The sequence below is a fragment of the Patiria miniata genome, unplaced genomic scaffold (genome assembly GCF_015706575.1).
Source record: "Patiria miniata isolate m_02_andy unplaced genomic scaffold, ASM1570657v1 HiC_scaffold_7, whole genome shotgun sequence".
Lineage (NCBI taxonomy): Eukaryota > Metazoa > Echinodermata > Asteroidea > Valvatida > Asterinidae > Patiria > Patiria miniata.
In genome coordinates, this window is record NW_024037074.1 from 46,395,301 (window position 1) to 46,414,217 (window position 18,917).

The 18,917-nt window shown below is 39.4% G+C and overlaps 1 protein-coding gene across 50 annotated transcripts in view; it reads right to left on the bottom strand.

Annotated features, from left to right (window-relative positions):
• The window catches only part of LOC119745555 (fibrillin-2-like), a 37,683-nt gene that overhangs the window by 14,190 nt on the left and 4,576 nt on the right, over positions 1 to 18,917 (bottom strand). For 21 of the 50 annotated variants that reach the window (XM_038221949.1, XM_038221969.1, XM_038221948.1 and 18 more), the window contains exons 2-21: positions 15,492 to 15,563; positions 14,967 to 15,065; positions 14,099 to 14,227; positions 13,155 to 13,256; positions 12,398 to 12,520; positions 12,115 to 12,216; positions 10,928 to 11,056; positions 10,589 to 10,690; positions 9,833 to 9,955; positions 9,495 to 9,596; positions 8,465 to 8,593; positions 7,073 to 7,189; positions 5,065 to 5,199; positions 2,164 to 2,274; positions 1,822 to 2,055; positions 1,487 to 1,732; positions 1,149 to 1,382; positions 791 to 1,036; positions 442 to 687; positions 101 to 334 (exon numbers count right to left, since the gene is read on the bottom strand). In XM_038221949.1, the coding sequence (XP_038077877.1) occupies positions 101 to 334; positions 442 to 687; positions 791 to 1,036; positions 1,149 to 1,382; positions 1,487 to 1,732; positions 1,822 to 2,055; positions 2,164 to 2,274; positions 5,065 to 5,199; positions 7,073 to 7,189; positions 8,465 to 8,593; positions 9,495 to 9,596; positions 9,833 to 9,955; positions 10,589 to 10,690; positions 10,928 to 11,056; positions 12,115 to 12,216; positions 12,398 to 12,520; positions 13,155 to 13,256; positions 14,099 to 14,227; positions 14,967 to 15,065; positions 15,492 to 15,554 (3,006 nt within the window). In that variant the 5' untranslated portion in view covers positions 15,555 to 15,563. The remainder of the gene's footprint in view (positions 1 to 100; positions 335 to 441; positions 688 to 790; positions 1,037 to 1,148; positions 1,383 to 1,486; positions 1,733 to 1,821; positions 2,056 to 2,163; positions 2,275 to 5,064; positions 5,200 to 7,072; positions 7,190 to 8,464; positions 8,594 to 9,494; positions 9,597 to 9,832; positions 9,956 to 10,588; positions 10,691 to 10,927; positions 11,057 to 12,114; positions 12,217 to 12,397; positions 12,521 to 13,154; positions 13,257 to 14,098; positions 14,228 to 14,966; positions 15,066 to 15,491; positions 15,564 to 18,917) is intronic. The other 29 variants (XM_038221981.1, XM_038221994.1, XM_038221955.1 and 26 more) reach the window with 28 other exon arrangements.

Genomic DNA, 18,917 nt, shown 5'->3' on the forward strand with positions numbered 1-18,917 from the left:
AAAGATATCAACTCATTTTAGGTTATAGGACTGTTGGGTGAAAAGCTATTCATGTGATGAATCTCATTAGGTTATTAACAATTAGATGTTCTTTGCTTACACTAGGGAGTGGACAGCAGCCCCACTGTCCAGAGGCCAGCATGCAGCAGGTGTTACCAGATGGACATTGGGCTGAACCACCAGGGCATACGACATTCGACTCTGGTACTAGAGGTTTGGCTTCAGTCTTCTCATACCATGCCAGAACCATGTTTCCAAGTGAACATGTTCCCTGAGAGACATCACAGGTGTATCCGTGAGGACAGCAATGGACATGATCGCTGCAGCACACAGCCTGAAAGAAAGATATCAACTCATGTTAGGTAACAGGACTGTACGGTGAAAAGCTCTTCACGTGATGAATCTCATTAAGTTATTAACAATAAAGTGGGCTTTGCTTACACTAGGGAGTGGACAGCAGCCCCACTGTCCAGAGGCCAGCATGCAGCAGGTGTTACCAGATGGACATTGGGCTGAACCACCAGGGCATACAACGTTTGGTTCTGGCATCGCTGGATCACTCAGCGATACAGCTTCTTTGTTCGATTCCCACGGTAGAGAAAGGCCATTTAGGTGGCACGTTGCTGTTGAAAGCTCACAAATATAGCCATATGGACAGCAGTGTATGTAGTCAGCACAGCAAACAGCCTGTTAACATAACAAGAGGAAAAGCATTTACTTCTATTATAAAAATAAACGTATATTGAAAAATATTGGAGGTTCGAAAGTCAGACTTCACTTGTCTACAAACCTGTGGATATGGGCAGCAGTTATAAGCACCAGTGTTCGACTTGCAACATGTAGTTCCTGTGGGACACTGATATCTGCCTCCAGGACATATGATGTTCGGGGATGGTGAATTATTAGTACTAAGGGATGTGGCCTCTGTCTTGTCGAACCATGGTAGAACCATCTTGCCAAGTGAACAGGTTCCCTGAGAGACATCACAGGTGTATCCATTGGGACAGCAGTGGACATGGTCACTACAGCACACAGCCTGAAAAATACCCAGATAACAACTCAGTTTAGGTAACAGGTCCGTTTGGCGGGAAAACTCTAAAAATAAGAATCATCAAACATTAATAATATGTAAGTGGTTTTTTGCTTACACTAGGGAGTGGGCAGCAGCCCCACTGTCCAGAGGCCAGCATGCAGCAGGTGTTACCAGATGGACATTGGGCTGAACCACCAGGGCATACAACATTCGGCTCTGGTACTAGAGGTTTGGCTTCTGACTTCTCATACCATGTAAGAACCATGTCTCCAAGTGAACAGGTTCCCTGAGAGACATCACAGGTGTATCCGTGAGGACAGCAGTGGACGTGGTCACTGCAGCACACAGCCTGAAAAAAACCAGATAACAACTCAGTTTAGGTAATCGGTCCATCTGCCAGACAGCTCAAGAGATATTGTATCAACTAAAGTTTATCCAAGTACATGTTTTTACCTGAGGGAGTGGGCAGCAGCCCCACTGTCCAGATGAAAGCATGCAGCAGGTGTTTCCAGTTGGGCATTGAGCTGAACCACCTGGACATACGACGTCAGGTCCTGGAAGAACAGCAGTGCTTAGGGATGTGGCTTCTGTCTTCTTATACATTTGCAGAACTGAATTTCCAAGTGAACATGTTCCTTGAGAGACATCACAGGTGTATCCATGAGGACAGCAGTGGACATGGTCACTGCAGCACACAGCCTGAAAGGAAGATGCCAACTCAGTTGAATAGGTCTGTTCAGGGGAAAGTCAGCCAAGGTTAAAACTGCAAGTGGCTCTTTGCTAATTACCTGAGGGAGTGGACAGCAGCCCCATTGTCCAGAGGCCAGCATGCAGCAGGTGTTACCAGATGGACATTGGGCTGAACCACCAGGGCATACAACGTTTGGTTCTGGTACCAGAGGTTTGGCTTCTGTCTTCTCATACCATGTAAGAACCATATCTCCAAGTGAACAGGTTCCCTGAGAGACATCACAGGTGTATCCGTGAGGACAGCAGTGGACATGGTCATTGCAGCACACAGCCTGAAAGAAAGATATCAACTCATTTTAGGTCATAGGACTGTTGGGTGAAAAGCTATTCATGTGATAAAATCTCATTAGGTTATTAACAATTAGATGTTCTTTGCTTACACTAGGGAGTGGACAGCAGCCCCATTGTCCAGAGGCCAGCATGCAGCAGGTGTTACCAGATGGACATTGGGCTGAACCACCAGGGCATACGACATTCGGCTCTGGTACAATCTATGGAATACAATTGGTTTAAAGATATATAAATCTGATGTTTGAGTTTTCATGTTTACACAAACATCTTGAGATATTCAAACTGTCTTATTTTTCTTGGTGATCTATTATGACCATTTGACGTTAATCCCTATGCTTCAATTAGTACTTTCTCTCAACTTGAAAGGCTTTTTTTTCTGTCATGCTTTTTGATGGACTGCAAGACAGAGAGTGCAGCAATTTCAAAGTGTGGTTCTGAAGGAACAATGCTACAAAGCTGTGCACAGCAGTATGACAAGCATTGATTTATAAAGAAAATCTTAAGCAAGGACTGCATGAAGATATCTATGAAATGAGAGAAAAATGTAAGGATGAAAGAACATATGAGACCTCTCTGGTAACGGTTGGCCGCCTTGAATTTAGAATGTATATTGTGGCTCATCGTAATTGGCCTTCCAGACTATTAAGAGGTTTTGTTAAATCTACATTCTATTATTAAATCCCTTTTTTTCAATGAATAAAATATCGCAAAATGATGATTTGGTTGCTAGGTACTGTAGTTTGCTCACTAGTCAATGCCCACTTTCTCCATATTTTCTAAATGCTTTCATATAACAAAAAAAGCAAACTGATAAACAGTATGTTCTTTGGAAGTTCAAATCATCTGAATGAAAACTACCGTGAGTAGAAACAACTTTGTGACTTTTTGTGAACAAGGGCACCGTTTAAACAGATAAGGTCACATAATATACATTGTACTCACGTTTGGATGACAATTCTAGCGTGCAAGTCTGTGACATACAAAGCAGGATGATATGGAACAGCAAGAAATGTATGATGGCTGCAAGTTTCTCTTTCACATTTCTGCTTCATGGTGGTGGCAAGTGAATGAATTTTGACCTCAGCGATGACTAGACTGATTACTTCACACCTTTTCTTTCCTTCTGTAACTTCCAACATTCAAATTCAGCGACTCTTATTCTATGCTTTACAAACTACATTGTGCCACGTAATTGTTCTAATCTATCGGCTCCGTGCACAAGTGCCCCCAAGGGAGGGTTGAAGGAGACAACTTGGAGAGATATTCGAACGCAATGCCGACGACGCTGGACGCTCACGCGAAGATGCTCTGGCATTGTGTACATTCAGAATAACATAAGTCGTGCGTACTTCTCGCGAACCAGTACGCGCATGCGATGTGTCCTGTCCACGTTGCTTTCTAAGGACAAGTTCGTGCAAGAACTATTGTTGACCGTTGGTTAACCATAGTTCGACTAAAGTTAGCCTGAAATCTGTCTAGTCGACGGTGGTTGACTACGCTCGTCGACTATTTGGAACCAACCTGGTTGCATCGCTGGTAACCAATAGTCACGCCCATTCATAGCGTACAGCAGGGAGCCAGGATCCACGAGTTTTGCGATGACATTTTGACCAGCGCTTGACTAGAGACGTTCGCACGTTGCTATCAGTGCGTAGGCGTAAGGTACGTCACAAATCAACCACTAGTCGACTAATGGTCCTTGCCCGAACTTGGCCTTAAGTGGTAGAAAAGCGCTCTCTCTTGTTGGCACACAAAGCCCATATAAAGTGCCCTTAAACACGTTGATACAAAATTAGTGGCAAAGCTAGGAAAAGAAAAAAAAATCATTTTCTTTAACAATCCAATCCAATTTGTTCCACTGATAATTTACAGCTGTTAAATCAGTCAAAACCATGGCAATATTTTAATTTGACTAGAAATAAAATTATGAGGATACATGTATATTACATGCAGACTACCAGTCAAGACGATATGATGTACATGTACACACACACACACACACACACAAAAGCTGGTAACACTGTGGTACATTGTGTAAATACTAAGAATACCAGTCAAGTCACAATGACAATACAATACATGGCTACAACCACCATGACAAAACAATGATGCACTACTGACTACCAATTATTGTCAAAAAGGGACAGATTTTTCAAACAGCTAATTCACACAATTACAATTCACAATGAAAAATGAAGAATCAAATGGGTAAAAACAGGAAAATGACATTAGTATCGGTAATGTATCAACCTAGAAATATATATGAATTCTTGAAAATTGTGTCTTTGTACTGCAAAGCAAGGGTATACAATCATTGGTTAGCGTTGAGCATGTTATGGAATGATAGGTTAAATTAAAGTTCCTTTCAAAAAAGTTAAGTTACACTTTTTCTTTTCAATGGTTTCTCAATTTCGCCTGATCATGAGTACGCAAAAAACCCACTTCTGATAAATATGTCAGTCAATATTTGGAGGATGCACTGTGTCAAGGTCTTAGGCTGTACCTTGTGTTGTTTATGCTTAGCAATTCACAAATTTAGGTCTAGATAAACTTAATATCACCCGCACTACTTCTGGATATCATGATCGCCAATTCCTTATGATTGTGTTACAATGACTGTTGGAGGATTTTGAAGGATTGAGGCAGTGGTCACTCCTCCACTGAACAAATGCAAGCGGTTTTATTGAAGCTGTATTCAATTTTACAAGCAGGCAGTTGGAGGATTCTGAAGGTTTGAGGGGATGCTTCCTAGCAAAAAAAACCCTGGGGGTTGGGATTAATGTGATCCTTTCCTACAATGAACAATCTCTCGGACTTCAAGCCCTAATAATTCCAAAGCACTGTGCGCTTTGCAACCTTTTCTTGTCCACTTTACAATGGACGCAAGACAAAAGTACGATGCAAAAGCGGAAGCTGGGAGTCTCATGGAATCCTGAAAATGAAACGACGGAATGTGATGAACAACGAGAATAGAATTTGCCAAACAGAACCTCTGTCGTCAACTCCTCTGCATCAGTTTTTTCCTCCCAAGGAATGGATTCAAAGTTCTTCTTGCACTTGTGCTTAACTACGTCACATACATATCCATGTTGGCAGCAGTGTACATTGTCGCTGCAACACGTAGCCTGAAAGTTATAGAATTATCACTAGTTAGCGCCGCTACCAACTGAAAATATAATTTGAGGAAGTTGTTAAGGTTATTTTTTTTAGACGATAAATCATATATCTTAATGACAAGAACTTTCATTTTTATAAAGACTTTCCCCTTTTATATTGAAGAGAAAAAGAAATTTTGAATTTGGAGGCTGTTCGTCTGTTAAACGATCAAACTACCAATCGTTAGCAAACCACAACTTAAAGAAAAATTGACCCCCACTTCCAAAAGGGTACATCAAGTACATTATTTTGAAGATATTCAAACTGTTGAAATAAATACATGTACAGGTAGCAAGATTTTCTATTATTTTCTAACTATTAAAGATATTTTCACTTGCAGAAATTAATATCTACAAGTATTTCATTGATCCCTGGGGAAAAAAATGTGAGGCAATCTGGCAAAATGAGACAAAACTTGGCAGAGGTCGAAACGAGGGTTTGATACTGTTGGTTGCACTTCAATTGGACATTTCGTTGACAAGTTATGGCTGTTAATAGTTAGCATGCATTTATCTTCAATAAGGTAAAAAACCGGGGAAAAGGCCTTAAAACTTTCGAGAAAATATATTTGTGAAAATGAACGATGCCAATTGTTTTTTTCTTAAAAGCACTTTTATTCCACAATAAACACACTTTTCCTTTAAATCCTGTGCAGTAGACATTTTAAAGACAACAAACATCAACTTGAGTTTGTACGAACAAACACACCCGTGTTGGGCTATCATGTTCGGGTTGATGGCAAGAAATTAAAACAGTTTCACAGGCACATCAAGATTGTAGCGCTGAGGGTTGAGTTTTCCAGTAATTCTCAAAGAAAAAGAGGTGTTTTCATTCTAACTTTCGGTCTAATGAGGTCATCAATCCTTCTCCCCCTCAACTTGTTTTTAGCATGAAGCGGGGTGCTGTGGTGCAATGGTTACGGTGATGTGCCGTGGTACTAGTATGGGTTTGAATCCTGACCGTGGGAACATGGTGCTTGTGCTCTTGAGCAAGGCGCTTTACCATTATTGCTTCGTCCTTCGGATGGGACGTAAAGCCGTAGGTCCCGTGTGCTGTGTAATGCACGTTAAAGAACCCAGTAACTATTAGAGAACGGGTTTGCCCTCGGTGTTTTCTAGCAGTGGCTGCAATATGCGCCGCAGCACCTTGTAAACCCTTACAAGGTGCTACATAACAGGTCTCATATTTTTCATAAACTTTATTTACCTGTCTTGAATAATAGACATAATTTCCAGCACCTTGAGTACCTACTGGTTGGTAGATATGTGCGCTATAACACTCCAGTATTAGGCCAAAAAAAATAATAAATTCGGTCTCTGGTCAGACCAAAGTTCCGGAATTGACGCGGGGACGCGGCTTTTTTTTTTTTTTTGGCTTTTTTTTTTTTCTTCAAGCTTGGATTGTACAGACAAGGTGGGGTACTATTTTTCTATTTGGTGTCCTCATGTACATTGGTGTCCTCCATAATTTGCCTTGGTGCTTTTGATCATTTGCCTTGGTGCAATTTCCCATTCCTTGGTGCTCTTTGGTAAAAAAAAAATTTAGGAGGTGCGGCAATAGAGGGCGCTGTTGGAGCTACCGCGGAACATTTTGGAAAAAAAAAAAGATTGACGCGCATGATTAAAATCGACGCGCGCGCTGACCAGAGACCGACTTATTTTTTTTTTTGGCCTTATGTACATCAATAATAAAGTGATTTCAGCAGATTTACAAAAATCTGAAAATCTAAGAAGAAAAAATCACCCCCAATTTTGTTTTTGTATTTTTTCCCCACTTCGACCTATGCAAATGTCAGTCTCATTTTGCCAAGCAGTCCCACAAACAGATTCAAGTGGTAGAAACCTCTTTAAAATGGCAGCAACCGTAAACGTCGGGCGTTTTGGACATACAGCAGGTGTAGTTCACCTTACACAAGTACCGACCCCCTGGACATACCGTTACGTTCGTCTTTTCTGGATCCTGCAATGGAACCAGTTTCAGATTTTCATGCGCTAACGATTACGAAACAGAGCAAAATCTCAATACAAATTTCAAAATGATATTTTTTCCACAACCTAATGCACGAGTATAAAGTGAAACCAAGAGATATAAAGAATTAATGCTAGACTGGTACAAGTCTAACTTGTATACATATACACCAAGACATTAAAATAGGAGAAAATAAGGCTAGACTGATACAAGTCTAACTCGTATAAAAATACACCAAGACATTAAAATAAGAGAAAATAAGGCTAGACTGATACAAGTCTAACTCGTATACAAATACACCAAGACATTAAAATAGGAAGAATAAAGGCTGGACTAATACAAATCTAACCCGTTTACGAATGGACCAATTAATAGTCGGATGGTATGGCTTGTAGGAGGAATATAAAGAAAAGGAGACTGGGCACCAGACCTTTCCGTTGACACGCTCCTGTAAACAAAACTTCACATTAAGGTGAAAAAAAGAAATGTGTATTTCACTTAAAGAAACTGTTTTCCTCTGCCAGCTGTGATTTTGGTGTTGTGGAAGAAAACAGACAATGATCTTAAATAAAGACCAAAATTAAGATGACAATGAATTAAAAACATTAGTCAAATAATTCTTAAAAAAAAAAAATTCAACAAAAACACGTGCAGTACAACCAGAAGTTTGCTTTAGCAGCAATTCAACAAATAGAGTACAACAAATTTTAAAGACAAGCAAATCTTTTAGGCCTCGCGCAGGTCGGCATCGCGATCAGTCATCCGACGCGTCGATAGCTGCTCTGGATCACGTTTTAACGGATCCTGCGCGGGAGGTAGCTTCACAAGATCAAAGATGGTGACGTGCGCGACTGACCCAGAAAAAAAATGAGCTTTTGTGACAATATTTCTTCATAATTCTTTTAAAATGTATTTTCATGAGATTGATTTAGTTTTCCTGGAAATTATAGATAGCTGTCGTAAAAGTTGCGCTTCTGCCTATAAAATCTGAAGCAGATGACATTCGTGTGCACCTAAAGGATGTGGCGCACCAGACCAGTTCTGTTTGTTTTTCGCACAGCGCTGGATTCACACCACCTCCATCAGGATCTGGAAGGAAACAAACCGGCCCTGTGATGTCAAACGTTAGATTAAAAGGGGCAGAAGCAACCATTTCTATGAACACGTGTGACAGTCCTGTCAAAAGGTCAACATTGACAGACGTGCTCAACGAAACAAAGAGATACACATGATGTGCAATTACAATCATTTCGTCAGCTTTAATACCTCGACTGGCTTAGCGACGTTCTTCTCTGCCCATGGGACAGTCAGCCCTCCCTGTGAACAACTTCCAGCGCTGACGTCGCACTTGTAGCCATTCGGGCAACAGTGTTGATGGTCGCTACAGCAAACCGCCTTCGAAAGAAATAAAAAAAATAATAATAATCAATAATAATTTGGGAGGCTAATCATCCTTAATCGCAGCTGGTACAAGTATGCTGAATTGCGAAGGATGCGGCTACAACGTGGTCCAGCCGCTGGCATGTAAAGGCGCCTATGGCTGCCGGCCACATCGACCCATATATGACCACGGAGCACAGCCTGAGATCGAAAGTGTTTGATTTTTCCGGAGGGAGGAAAACCGGAGGGCCCCGAGAAAAATCCTTGTGGCACATGCGATCCGAGGCCAGGATTCGAACCGTGGTCACCTTGGTGCGAGGCGAGTGCTTTACTTAAGGTTTTTCGTCCTTGCAATAATTCAGCGAATGTATAGAACTATATTTTCCCGATGTCACAAGAAATGTCCAAATTCTTCGTGTCCACTTAATTCACCAAAGGCCTTTAGGAAAGTCTGTCAGCGGTGTTGTTTCAAACTGTACATGTTTCTTTGTAATAGTTGTTCAATATTTATAATAGTTGCTTTACAATCATGCAGTAATCCCATATGCTTTTATTTTATTTCATTGTGTTGTATTGTATTTGTAATGTATTGTACTAGTTCATGAGTGTAGTCATTTATAAGTGTATGCAGGGCCCCAATAGAAACCAGTTTTAAACTGTTTGGGCATACCCTGGGTTAAAAAAAACCCAACTTCTAATTTATTTTTTTTGACCAAAAGGGGCTTTAGCTTAATATTTCCTGGACTTTCAAAAATGAACAAGTGGAATTGAACATAAATTTAAACACACAAAATGAGTGGATGTAAGTTTGGCAAAGGGACATGTTGCAATGCGAAGAAAAGTCATTTACCCAGGACTGAAATGTATTAATGCTTTAAATCACTATCTTTTGAATGCACTAACTAAAGATACCTACATTTGGTAGTGGGCAGCAGCCGTATTGTCCAGAGCTCAGCTTACAGCAGGTGTTACCATCTGGACATTCGGACTGACCGCCTGGACAGACGACGTTTTCAACCTGTGATATGAAATCGTCTCGACAATTAGTACAGACACACATAAGGACTGAAGCTTATGTTGATATCGTAAAAAGTAATAATAATACAGATTAATCCCAAGAAATTAAAATGGAAGGTCATCATTAAGAAAAGGCCACTTCCGATAAAGTCTCCAAAAACTTTTCAGCACTGTAAAACACTGGGCCCTGAAACGTTTTTCATGCCTTTTTTTTATTTCATTTTTGTTTTGCCTTACCTTAACTGGCTTAGCGACGTTCTTCTCTGTCCATGGGACAGTAAGATCTCCCCGTGAACAACTTCCAGAACTGCAAGTGTAGCCGCTCGGGCAACAATGTACATGGTCACTACAGCACACGGCCTTCACAACAAATAAAAAACAAAATATTCAAATTTTTCAGACTATACAGGGGGAGTCAAAAATAACGAAACCCAAATGTTGGGACCATTGTTTAAGTGAAGTTCTTGCATGTAGCAATCTCAAAATCTAGTATATGTAAGCCCGATTGAAAATCTGTTAGTTCAACAATCATTCAAATCTCTCACGTACTTTTCAAGTTACAGAATTTTAAAGACAACCACCATTTTATAGTTCTGTCCATGGATCACAAAAAGGTCTTTCAGCAAAACAAAAACAATTCACATAGGAATGTGTGTGAATTGTTTTCTTTCTTTTTTTCTGAAAGAACGCACACGTTTTTTTTGTGATCCGTGGACAGAACTTTCAAACGGTGGTTGTGTTAAAAATTTTGTAACTTGAAAAGTACATGCATTGTATCTTGGACGAAAAAGGCTTCATCTTAACATTTCCTGTAATTTCAAAAAACAAACAAGTGGAATTAAACATAAATTTGAACACACAAAAAGAGTGGATGTAAGCCTGGAAAATGCCCATGTTGCAATTAAATGAAGAGAAAATGTCATTTACCCAGGACTGAAATGTATTAATGCTTTCAATCACTATCTTTTGAATGCACTAACTAAAGATACCTACATTTGGTAGTGGGCAGCAGCCCCATTGTCCAGAGGCCAGCTTGCAGCAGGTGTTGCCATCTGGACATTCGGACTGACCATCTGGACAGACGACGCTTTCAACCTGTGATATGAAATCGTCTCGACAATTAGCACAGACACACATAAGGACTGAAGCTTATGTTGAAATCATAAAAAGTAATAATAATACAGATTAATCCCAAGAAATTAAAATGGAAGGTCATTATTAAGAAAAGGCCACTTCCGATAAAGTCTCCACAAACTTTTCAGCACCGTAAAACACTGGGCCCTGAAACGTTTTTCATGCCTTTTTTTTTATTTCATTTTTGTTTTGCCTTACCTTAACTGGCTTAGCGACGTTCTTCTCTGCCCATGGGACAGTCAGCCCTCCCTTTGAACAACTTCCAGTGCTGACGTCGCACTTGTAGCCATTCGGGCAACAGTGTTGATGGTCGCTACAGCAAACCGCCTTCGAAAGAATTTAAAAAAATGAACTGTTGAGAACCATGAATTCTCTAACCAGGCCCGGTTTATCAACAGGCACAGTAGGCACTGTGCCTGGGGCCTACGACAAATTTGGGGGCCTACGACAAATTGGAGGGCCTACGAAAAATTAGAGGGCCAATAGGCTTTTAGAGCTATCAGTTTGGCCTGTCTTGCTTAGTACATCAACATGAAATCGGTGCCGGTGCCTGGTGCGGAGTTGGGCCTACGAAACACTGGTGCCTCGGGCCTACGGAAGACTTAATCCCGCCCCGTCTTCAACCTCCTTCAAATCTGAACTACGTAAAACATTCAGTCACTAATATTTCTGCATTTATGCGAGTATTTTTGTTTTGCCGATGCCTTCACTGATTTTCCAAAAAAATGTGCTGACTTCCAGAGTTAACAAACTTGGCTGCCATGATAATAAGGAGCCAGATGGGAATTTTCCTGTTTTTCTCCAAAAAAGGGTTTTTCACGGGTTTTTCGTCCTTGCAATAATTCAGCGAATGTATAGAACTATATTTTCCCGATGTCACAAGAAATGTCCAAATTCTTCGTGTCCACTTAATTCACCAAAGGCCTTTAGGAAAGTCTGTCAGCGGTGTTGTTTCAAACTGTACATGTTTCTTTGTAATAGTTGCTTTAATACAATCATGCAGTAATCCAATAGGCTTTTATTTTATTTCATTGTGTTGTATTGTATTTGTAATGTATTGTACTTGTACATGTGTGCAGTCATTTATAAGTGTATGCAGGGCCCCAATAGAAACCAGTTTTAAACTGTTTGGGCATACCCTGGGTTAAAAAAAACCCAACTTCTAATTCAATTTTTTTGACCCAAAAGGGGCTTTAGCTTAATATTTCCTGGACTTTCAAAAATGAACAAGTGGAATTGAACATAAATTTGAGCACACAAAATGAGTGGATGTAAGTTTGGCAAAGGGACATGTTGAAATGCGAAGAAAAGTCATTTACCCAGGACTGAAATGTATTAATGCTTTAAATCACTATCTTTTGAATGCACTAACTAAAGATACCTACATTTGGTAGTGGGCAGCAGCCCCATTGTCCAGAGGCCAGCTTGCAGCAGGTGTTACCATCTGGACATTCGGACTGACCGTCTGGGCAGACGACGCTTTCAACCTGTGATATGAAATCGTCTCGACAATTAGCACAGATTAATCCCAAGAAATTAAAATGGAAGGTCATTATTAAGAAAAGGCCACTTCCGATAAAATCTCCAAAAACTTTTCAGCACTGTAAAACACTGGGCCCTGAAACGTTTTTCATGCCTTTTTTTTATTTCATTTTTGTTTTGCCTTACCTTAACTGGCTTAGCGACGTTCTTCTCTGTCCATGGGACAGTAAGATCTCCCTTTGAACAACTTCCAGAACTGCAAGTGTAGCCGTTCGGGCAACAATGTACATGGTCACTACAGCACACGGCCTTCACAACAAATAAAAGACAAAATATTCAAATTTTTCAGACTATACAGGGGGAGTCAAAAATAACGAAACCCAAATGTTGGGACCATTGTTTAAGTGAAGTTCTTGCATGTAGCAATCTCAAAATCTAGTATATGTAAGCTCGATTGAAAATCTGTTAGTTCAACAATCATTCAAATCTCTCACGTACTTTTCAAGTTACAGAATTTTAAAGACAACCACCATATTATAGTTCTGTCCATGGATCACAAAAAAGGTCTTTCAGCAAAACAAAAACAATTCACATAGGAATGTGTGTGAATTGTTTTCTTTCTTTTTTTCTGAAAGAACGCACACGTTTTTTTTGTGATCCGTGGACAGAACTTTCAAACGGTGGTTGTGTTTAAAATTTTGTAACTTGAAAAGTACATGCATTGTATCTTGGACGAAAAAGGCTTCATCTTAACATTTCCTGTAATTTCAAAAAACAAACAAGTGGAATTAAACATACATTTGAACACACAACAAGAGTGGATGTCAGCCTGGAAAATGTACATGTTGCAATTAAATGAAAAGAAAATGTCATTTACCCAGGACTGAAATGTATTAATGCTTTAAATCACTATCTTTTGAATGCACTAACTAAAGATACCTACATTTGGTAGTGGGCAGCAGCCCCATTGTCCAGAGCTCAGCTTGCAGCAGGTGTTACCATCTGGACATTCGGCTTGACTGCCTGGACAGACAACGCTTTCAACCTGTGATATGAAATCGTCTCGACAATTAGCACAGACAAACATGGACCGATGCTTATATGTGACCCGCTCTGCAAAAATGAGTCACATGTCTCCAAAGCCACATTTGAGCTAAAGGTCTTTGGAAGAATGTTGCACAGTGTTTAAGCAATTGGAATCCTTAACATTTTAAATTTTACACAATGTCCATTTCCATCAAACCAAACTGTTGAGGATTCCAATTGCTTAAACACTGTGCAACATTCTGTCAAAGACCTATAGCTCAAAAGTGGCTTTGGAGACATGTGACTCATTTTTGCAGAGCGGATCACATATGTTCATATTGATATACGATGGAGATATTTTTTTTTTTTTTTAAAGTAAAAAACAATTTAAATACTTTTTTCTCTCTTTTTTTCATCTACATGTAGTCAACCTCACTGGTACAAGAGTACATAATACTGATGACACTTTTAAGGTGCATGGATTGATTGATACATCCATTTTTGGACACGGTGTACCAAAAACTGAGTAGAGTTCTCCCTGGGCATGTGTATTTTGTAAAAATGCTTCTCATCTCAAAACGACATCACTGATTTTTGTGGAGCTTACAGAAAGAATGTTTGAATGGTGATCCTTTATTCAAGGTGCAGAACATTATATGATGAAATCAGGCCTTGCAACTTTAAAGGTATTACACGATTCTAAATCTAAATTTTTATGATCTATCATTTGGGATTTTAATACACCTTTGGAGGGTTTGGGATAGCCTACACCCGCAACGTTGATTCATATTATTATTGTAAACAGTACAACACTATGTCCTAGAATTAATTTCTGAGTTTTTCTTTAATTTGCTTTTATACCTTAACTGGCTTAGCCATGTTCTTCTCTGCCCATGGGACAGTCAGCCCTCCCTTTGAACAACTTCCAGCACCGACGTCGCAAGTGTAGCCATTCGGGCAACAGTGTAGATGGTCACTACAGCAAACCGCCTTCACAACAAATAAAGACGAAATGATCAATTCTTTTCAGACTATACAGGGGGAGTCAAAAATAACAAAACCCAAATGTTGGGACCATTGTTAAAGTGAAGTTCTGCATGTAGCAATCTCAAAATCTAGTATATGTAAGCCCGATTCAAAATCTTTTAGTACAACAATCATTCAAATCTCTCACGTACTTTTCAAGTTACAGAATTTTAAAGACAACCCCCATTTTATAGTTCTGTCCATGGATCACAAAAAGGACTTTCCGCAAAACAAAAACATTTCACATAGGGATGTGTGTGAATTGTTTTCTTTTTTTCTGAAAGGACGCACACTTTTTTTTGGTGATCCGTGGACAGAACTTTAAAATGGTGGTTGTATTTAAAATGTTGTTACTTGAAAAGTACATGAGTGATTTGAATGATTCTTATACTAAAAGAAAGCTTATGAATTGGGCTTTCATATCCTGGATTTTGAAATTGCTACAAATAGAACTTTACTAAAACAATAGTCCAGACATTTGGGTTTCATATATTTTTTTACTCACCCTGTATAAAACCCCTTTAAGTCAAAACAGTGACAAAATCAACTTTTAATAACTCTTTAAAGTTTGACCTACTCCTGTAGGTTGACAGACATTTAAACAGTCCTTTGTTGTTGCTATTTCAATACAAAATGCAAAATCAATAATCAATTAATAAATCACTAATCAGTCAAATCAATCACCTAATCAATTAAATAATACCTTAGGTAGAGGGCAGCATCCCCATTGTCCAGAGGCTAGCTGGCAGCAGGTGTTACCGTCAGGACATTGAGACTGACCGCCTGGACAGACGACTCCAACCTGTGATATGAACAGATAATATTTCATGTGATATATATAACAGATACACAAAAAGACTGATGCTTATTTTGATTCCGTAAAAAAAAAAAAAAACATTCACAGGTAGTTTACCCATTCCTAATAGTCGCAACTTGACGTTATTTTCAAAGATAATACTCATTCTTTGTATCCACATGTGATTTTCAGCAGGTCCAAGAGGATTGTCCATTCTTTGAAGAAAGCAAACCGCCGTATGTTTTCATTTCTACCCAGTACAATTCATGCTTTTAACAAACACTTTGCTAGATAATTCATTAGGTTACTCTTACTGGCAGCATGATAATTGTCTGTTGGAGTCCGTGCAAACTCCCACTCAAAGTCAGTTTAATAATTTCCCAAATAAGTAACCCCGAGACGCAAAAAAAACCCCCAAAACAAAAGAAGTACCTCGTCACTGTACGCGGCGTGAGCCAACGCCAGCAGGAATCCCACAAGCACAGCGTGTCGCATCCTGAAAATCTGACGGAAAAAAAAAAAAACCACAAGAAACAGATTACAAGAAAATCATCAAAACAATTATAAATTGTGATAGGTTGTGAAATATGCTCAGCGATAAATGAAATTACCGGGGAATTTTGGTTTAGAAAATAAACAAATTTCAGCTTTGACTGAACCGTGACATTCACAGAATGTAAGTCGCCAGTCGGCCATTTTTTAAAAATAAATTACCAGATATTACAAAAGAACATTTGCATTTGATGCGAAATTGTTTAATTGTTGGTGGCACACAGTCGTTCACACTTTTGCAAATGGTAAAAACATTTACAAACTTTAGCGTTGTTCATAACACAAAAGGGGTCAATAATAATAATAACGCCATTCATAACACGCCTTTTCACAAGACACAATGCCCGACTTCAAAAGTGAAAAAGTGAAAAAAGAATTCAAAAGTGAAAAAGCCCCGTCCCCTGCCTTACTACATGTAGGTTGTTGCTGGAGCAAAGGCCACCACAGCTGGGTACGTTAAGGTTGAGTGACTGCACTATGTACTAACTGGATTATCACTTGGTTTTGCATGATTTAATTCTTATCCTCGAAAATCCTCTTTGCAAAATGGAGGCTCATCACCTGGTTTCGCATGATTTAATTCTAACCTTCCCAAATCCTCCAAACTCCTCTTAGCAAAATGGAGGATTTTGCAGGACTGATTTGGTTTCGAGGCCGCTGAACCTTCCTCCTTGCGTGCGAGGTAAGAGCAACCGAAAGTACCAAGGATGTTGAAGGAGCAGTATTTACACAAAATAACGAAGGATAAATAGATCCGTGAGAAAACCGATATTCAAAACTAAAGAAAGTTTGTACAACAGGCTTCAAAACTTTCAGTTTATATAAGGTTCTCAAGATGCAAATAAAATTGTTATAATTTTTTAATCAAAAACAAAAGTCCTCTCAACCTTTTTTTTGGGCAGGGGGGGGGGGTGGGGGGAGTTGGAAGCAAAATTGTCACGAGTTGCAACAAGGAAACAATCCAGGAAATAAGTTTTGCTGCTTTGTGATGATTGCGGTCGAAACTGGTTTCTGTTTTACATACTGCTATTGTTGCTGGATGATTTAATTTTGTCACAAGGTACAAAGGATGTGGTCCCATTATCGAACGATACTGCTTGTTTTAACACAAATTTTAATCAATTGCAGTCTGGTTGAACTTTGTTTTCTCTTTGTTTCTCAAACCAAGGCCGACTACTGGCACAAAATAAAATCCCCAACAGGAAGGGTTGGCTTAAAGCTACAGTCCATCATTTGCAGCTATCCGAAAAGTAACTGGCATAATTATTGTTGAAAAACAAACTTGGTTGAAAGATAGTAAGTGGACTAAACTCCCTGTGAAATTATTCTTTCTGGCAAGCTGTCATTTTGAAGTAATCAACGAAAGAAGGCCTTTCCAACGGTGCTTCTTAAGACACACCGTAGGAAATTTAAATTAATAGTTTGTTTTATTTGCCGAAGCGTGCAAGCATTGGCACGACGCACACATGGTTGCTATAATTCGTCGGATCAGTGCACAACATCGCGTAGCTGCAATCGGCTCATTGAGAATGTGTCTCGGACGCTGAATTCAGGCCCAATGTCAGGCCCAATTCAAAACATGATTCAGCAACTTTTGATTTGAAATTGAGATCCTAGAATGCTGTTTTTCTCGGAATATACAGCTAAAGCTGAGCTGAAACTTCATCAGTTTAGTTGTTCAGTACCCTTCTTGAGATTGTTAGCACTTTTGTTGCTTCAAACGAACAAAATGCACAAATTACAAATGATGGACTATATCTTTAAAAAAACAAAGCTGTCATTTTCTGCCTTGACAGAAAAATAAGAAATGCTGAATTCAGTTTGTTCCGTTCGTTGAAAGAGAATATGAAATAAAATTTCTGAAATGAATACTGGAAATCGTAGACAAAGTAGGAAGGTCATTCCGTGTCAAATCACCCAAATCTTTTTAAAATTTAAGCCCCCTTTAAATTGGTTCATATGGTATAATGTAATTTAGGTTGAATGAGCTGAAGTTTTAAGTTTTAGAGCCGACGGACACATGGTTTTCGCGCTACCGCCCGCCATTGTTTGGCAATTTCGGTCAAAATGGGCGTGGCTGTCAATTTTCGAATGGCCAAACAATGGCGGGTGGTAGCACGAAAATGGTTTGTCCGATTGCGCTAAAACTTAAAATATCAGCTTTTTTTCAGCTTATTACCAGACATACTAAATATGAGCAAATTTGAAGGGGGTGGGGCTTAACCCATTGGGTGATTTGGCACAGAATGACCCAGGAGACCAAGATATATTGTCCTTTAGTTTCAGACTTTTTTAATATATTTCTTTGGAAGGGGGGGGGGGGCTATAGGGCCATTGCTGACATTAAAATGAAACTACCATACATGCATGTGACGCTACATATGAACTTCCTCAAATGTGAGCAGCTTTAGATAAGGCCACTTACGGCAGTCAGTAAACATGTGATAATAATATCAGTTATTGACACAAAATATCAATCCCAATTTTTTTTTGGACGAGGGGGGCAGGGATCCAGTTCAGGCTGGCATTGGGTTCAAGGTCCAACCTGTATGTACTTCCTCCACTCGGCTTTTTTTTTTTTTTTTTTTTAGTCACGTTTGTATGGCAAACCACAAAACTCTATTGTCCATTAATCTTTTCATGCCCCTGGGTTTAGCTTACTGGCAAAGGTAGCATCAGGAGGTCTCGTGGATTCTAGGCAATTTGATAATACAGATCCCATGACAAGCGGTCATGGGACAGGGGTATAGAAATCAGTCGATAGTTTGTATATTGACTAGTTGTTGTCTAAGCACTTTTGGCTCTTAAAAACTATTAGGGGCCTAACAGAATAAACACACAACACATTAGATTAGTGTAGATTTATTAGAAAACATTTGCAGGAAAGTTCTGCTGTTGTGTCATTTTTTTAAATTTATTTACGAATTCTACTCATTTGCGTATATTTTACAGTTTCTGTGATGGGATCGAGGCTAAGTATTGCAGTGGAAAATCATGTCTGTAGAAGATCCCCAAAATGGGGGCCTGATTTTTCATCAATACATTGTCCTTTGAAAAAACTTCGTAAAGGGCCCATGTAATGCAATTTCTTAATGCATTCCTTGGAAATGCACCTTTGTGTCCCATTTAAGCTTACTTTCATTTTCGTTTTGCCATTTTCAAAGGAATTATTTTTTGGTGCCTTTTTGTTTTCATGCTAATGAAAATTTCCATATTCATACGCAACAGAGTGATGTCATTTCAGGCAGAAACCTCAATGTTTCAGCTATTTCAGCACCAAAAGTTGCCAGAATTGTGTGGTTTTGT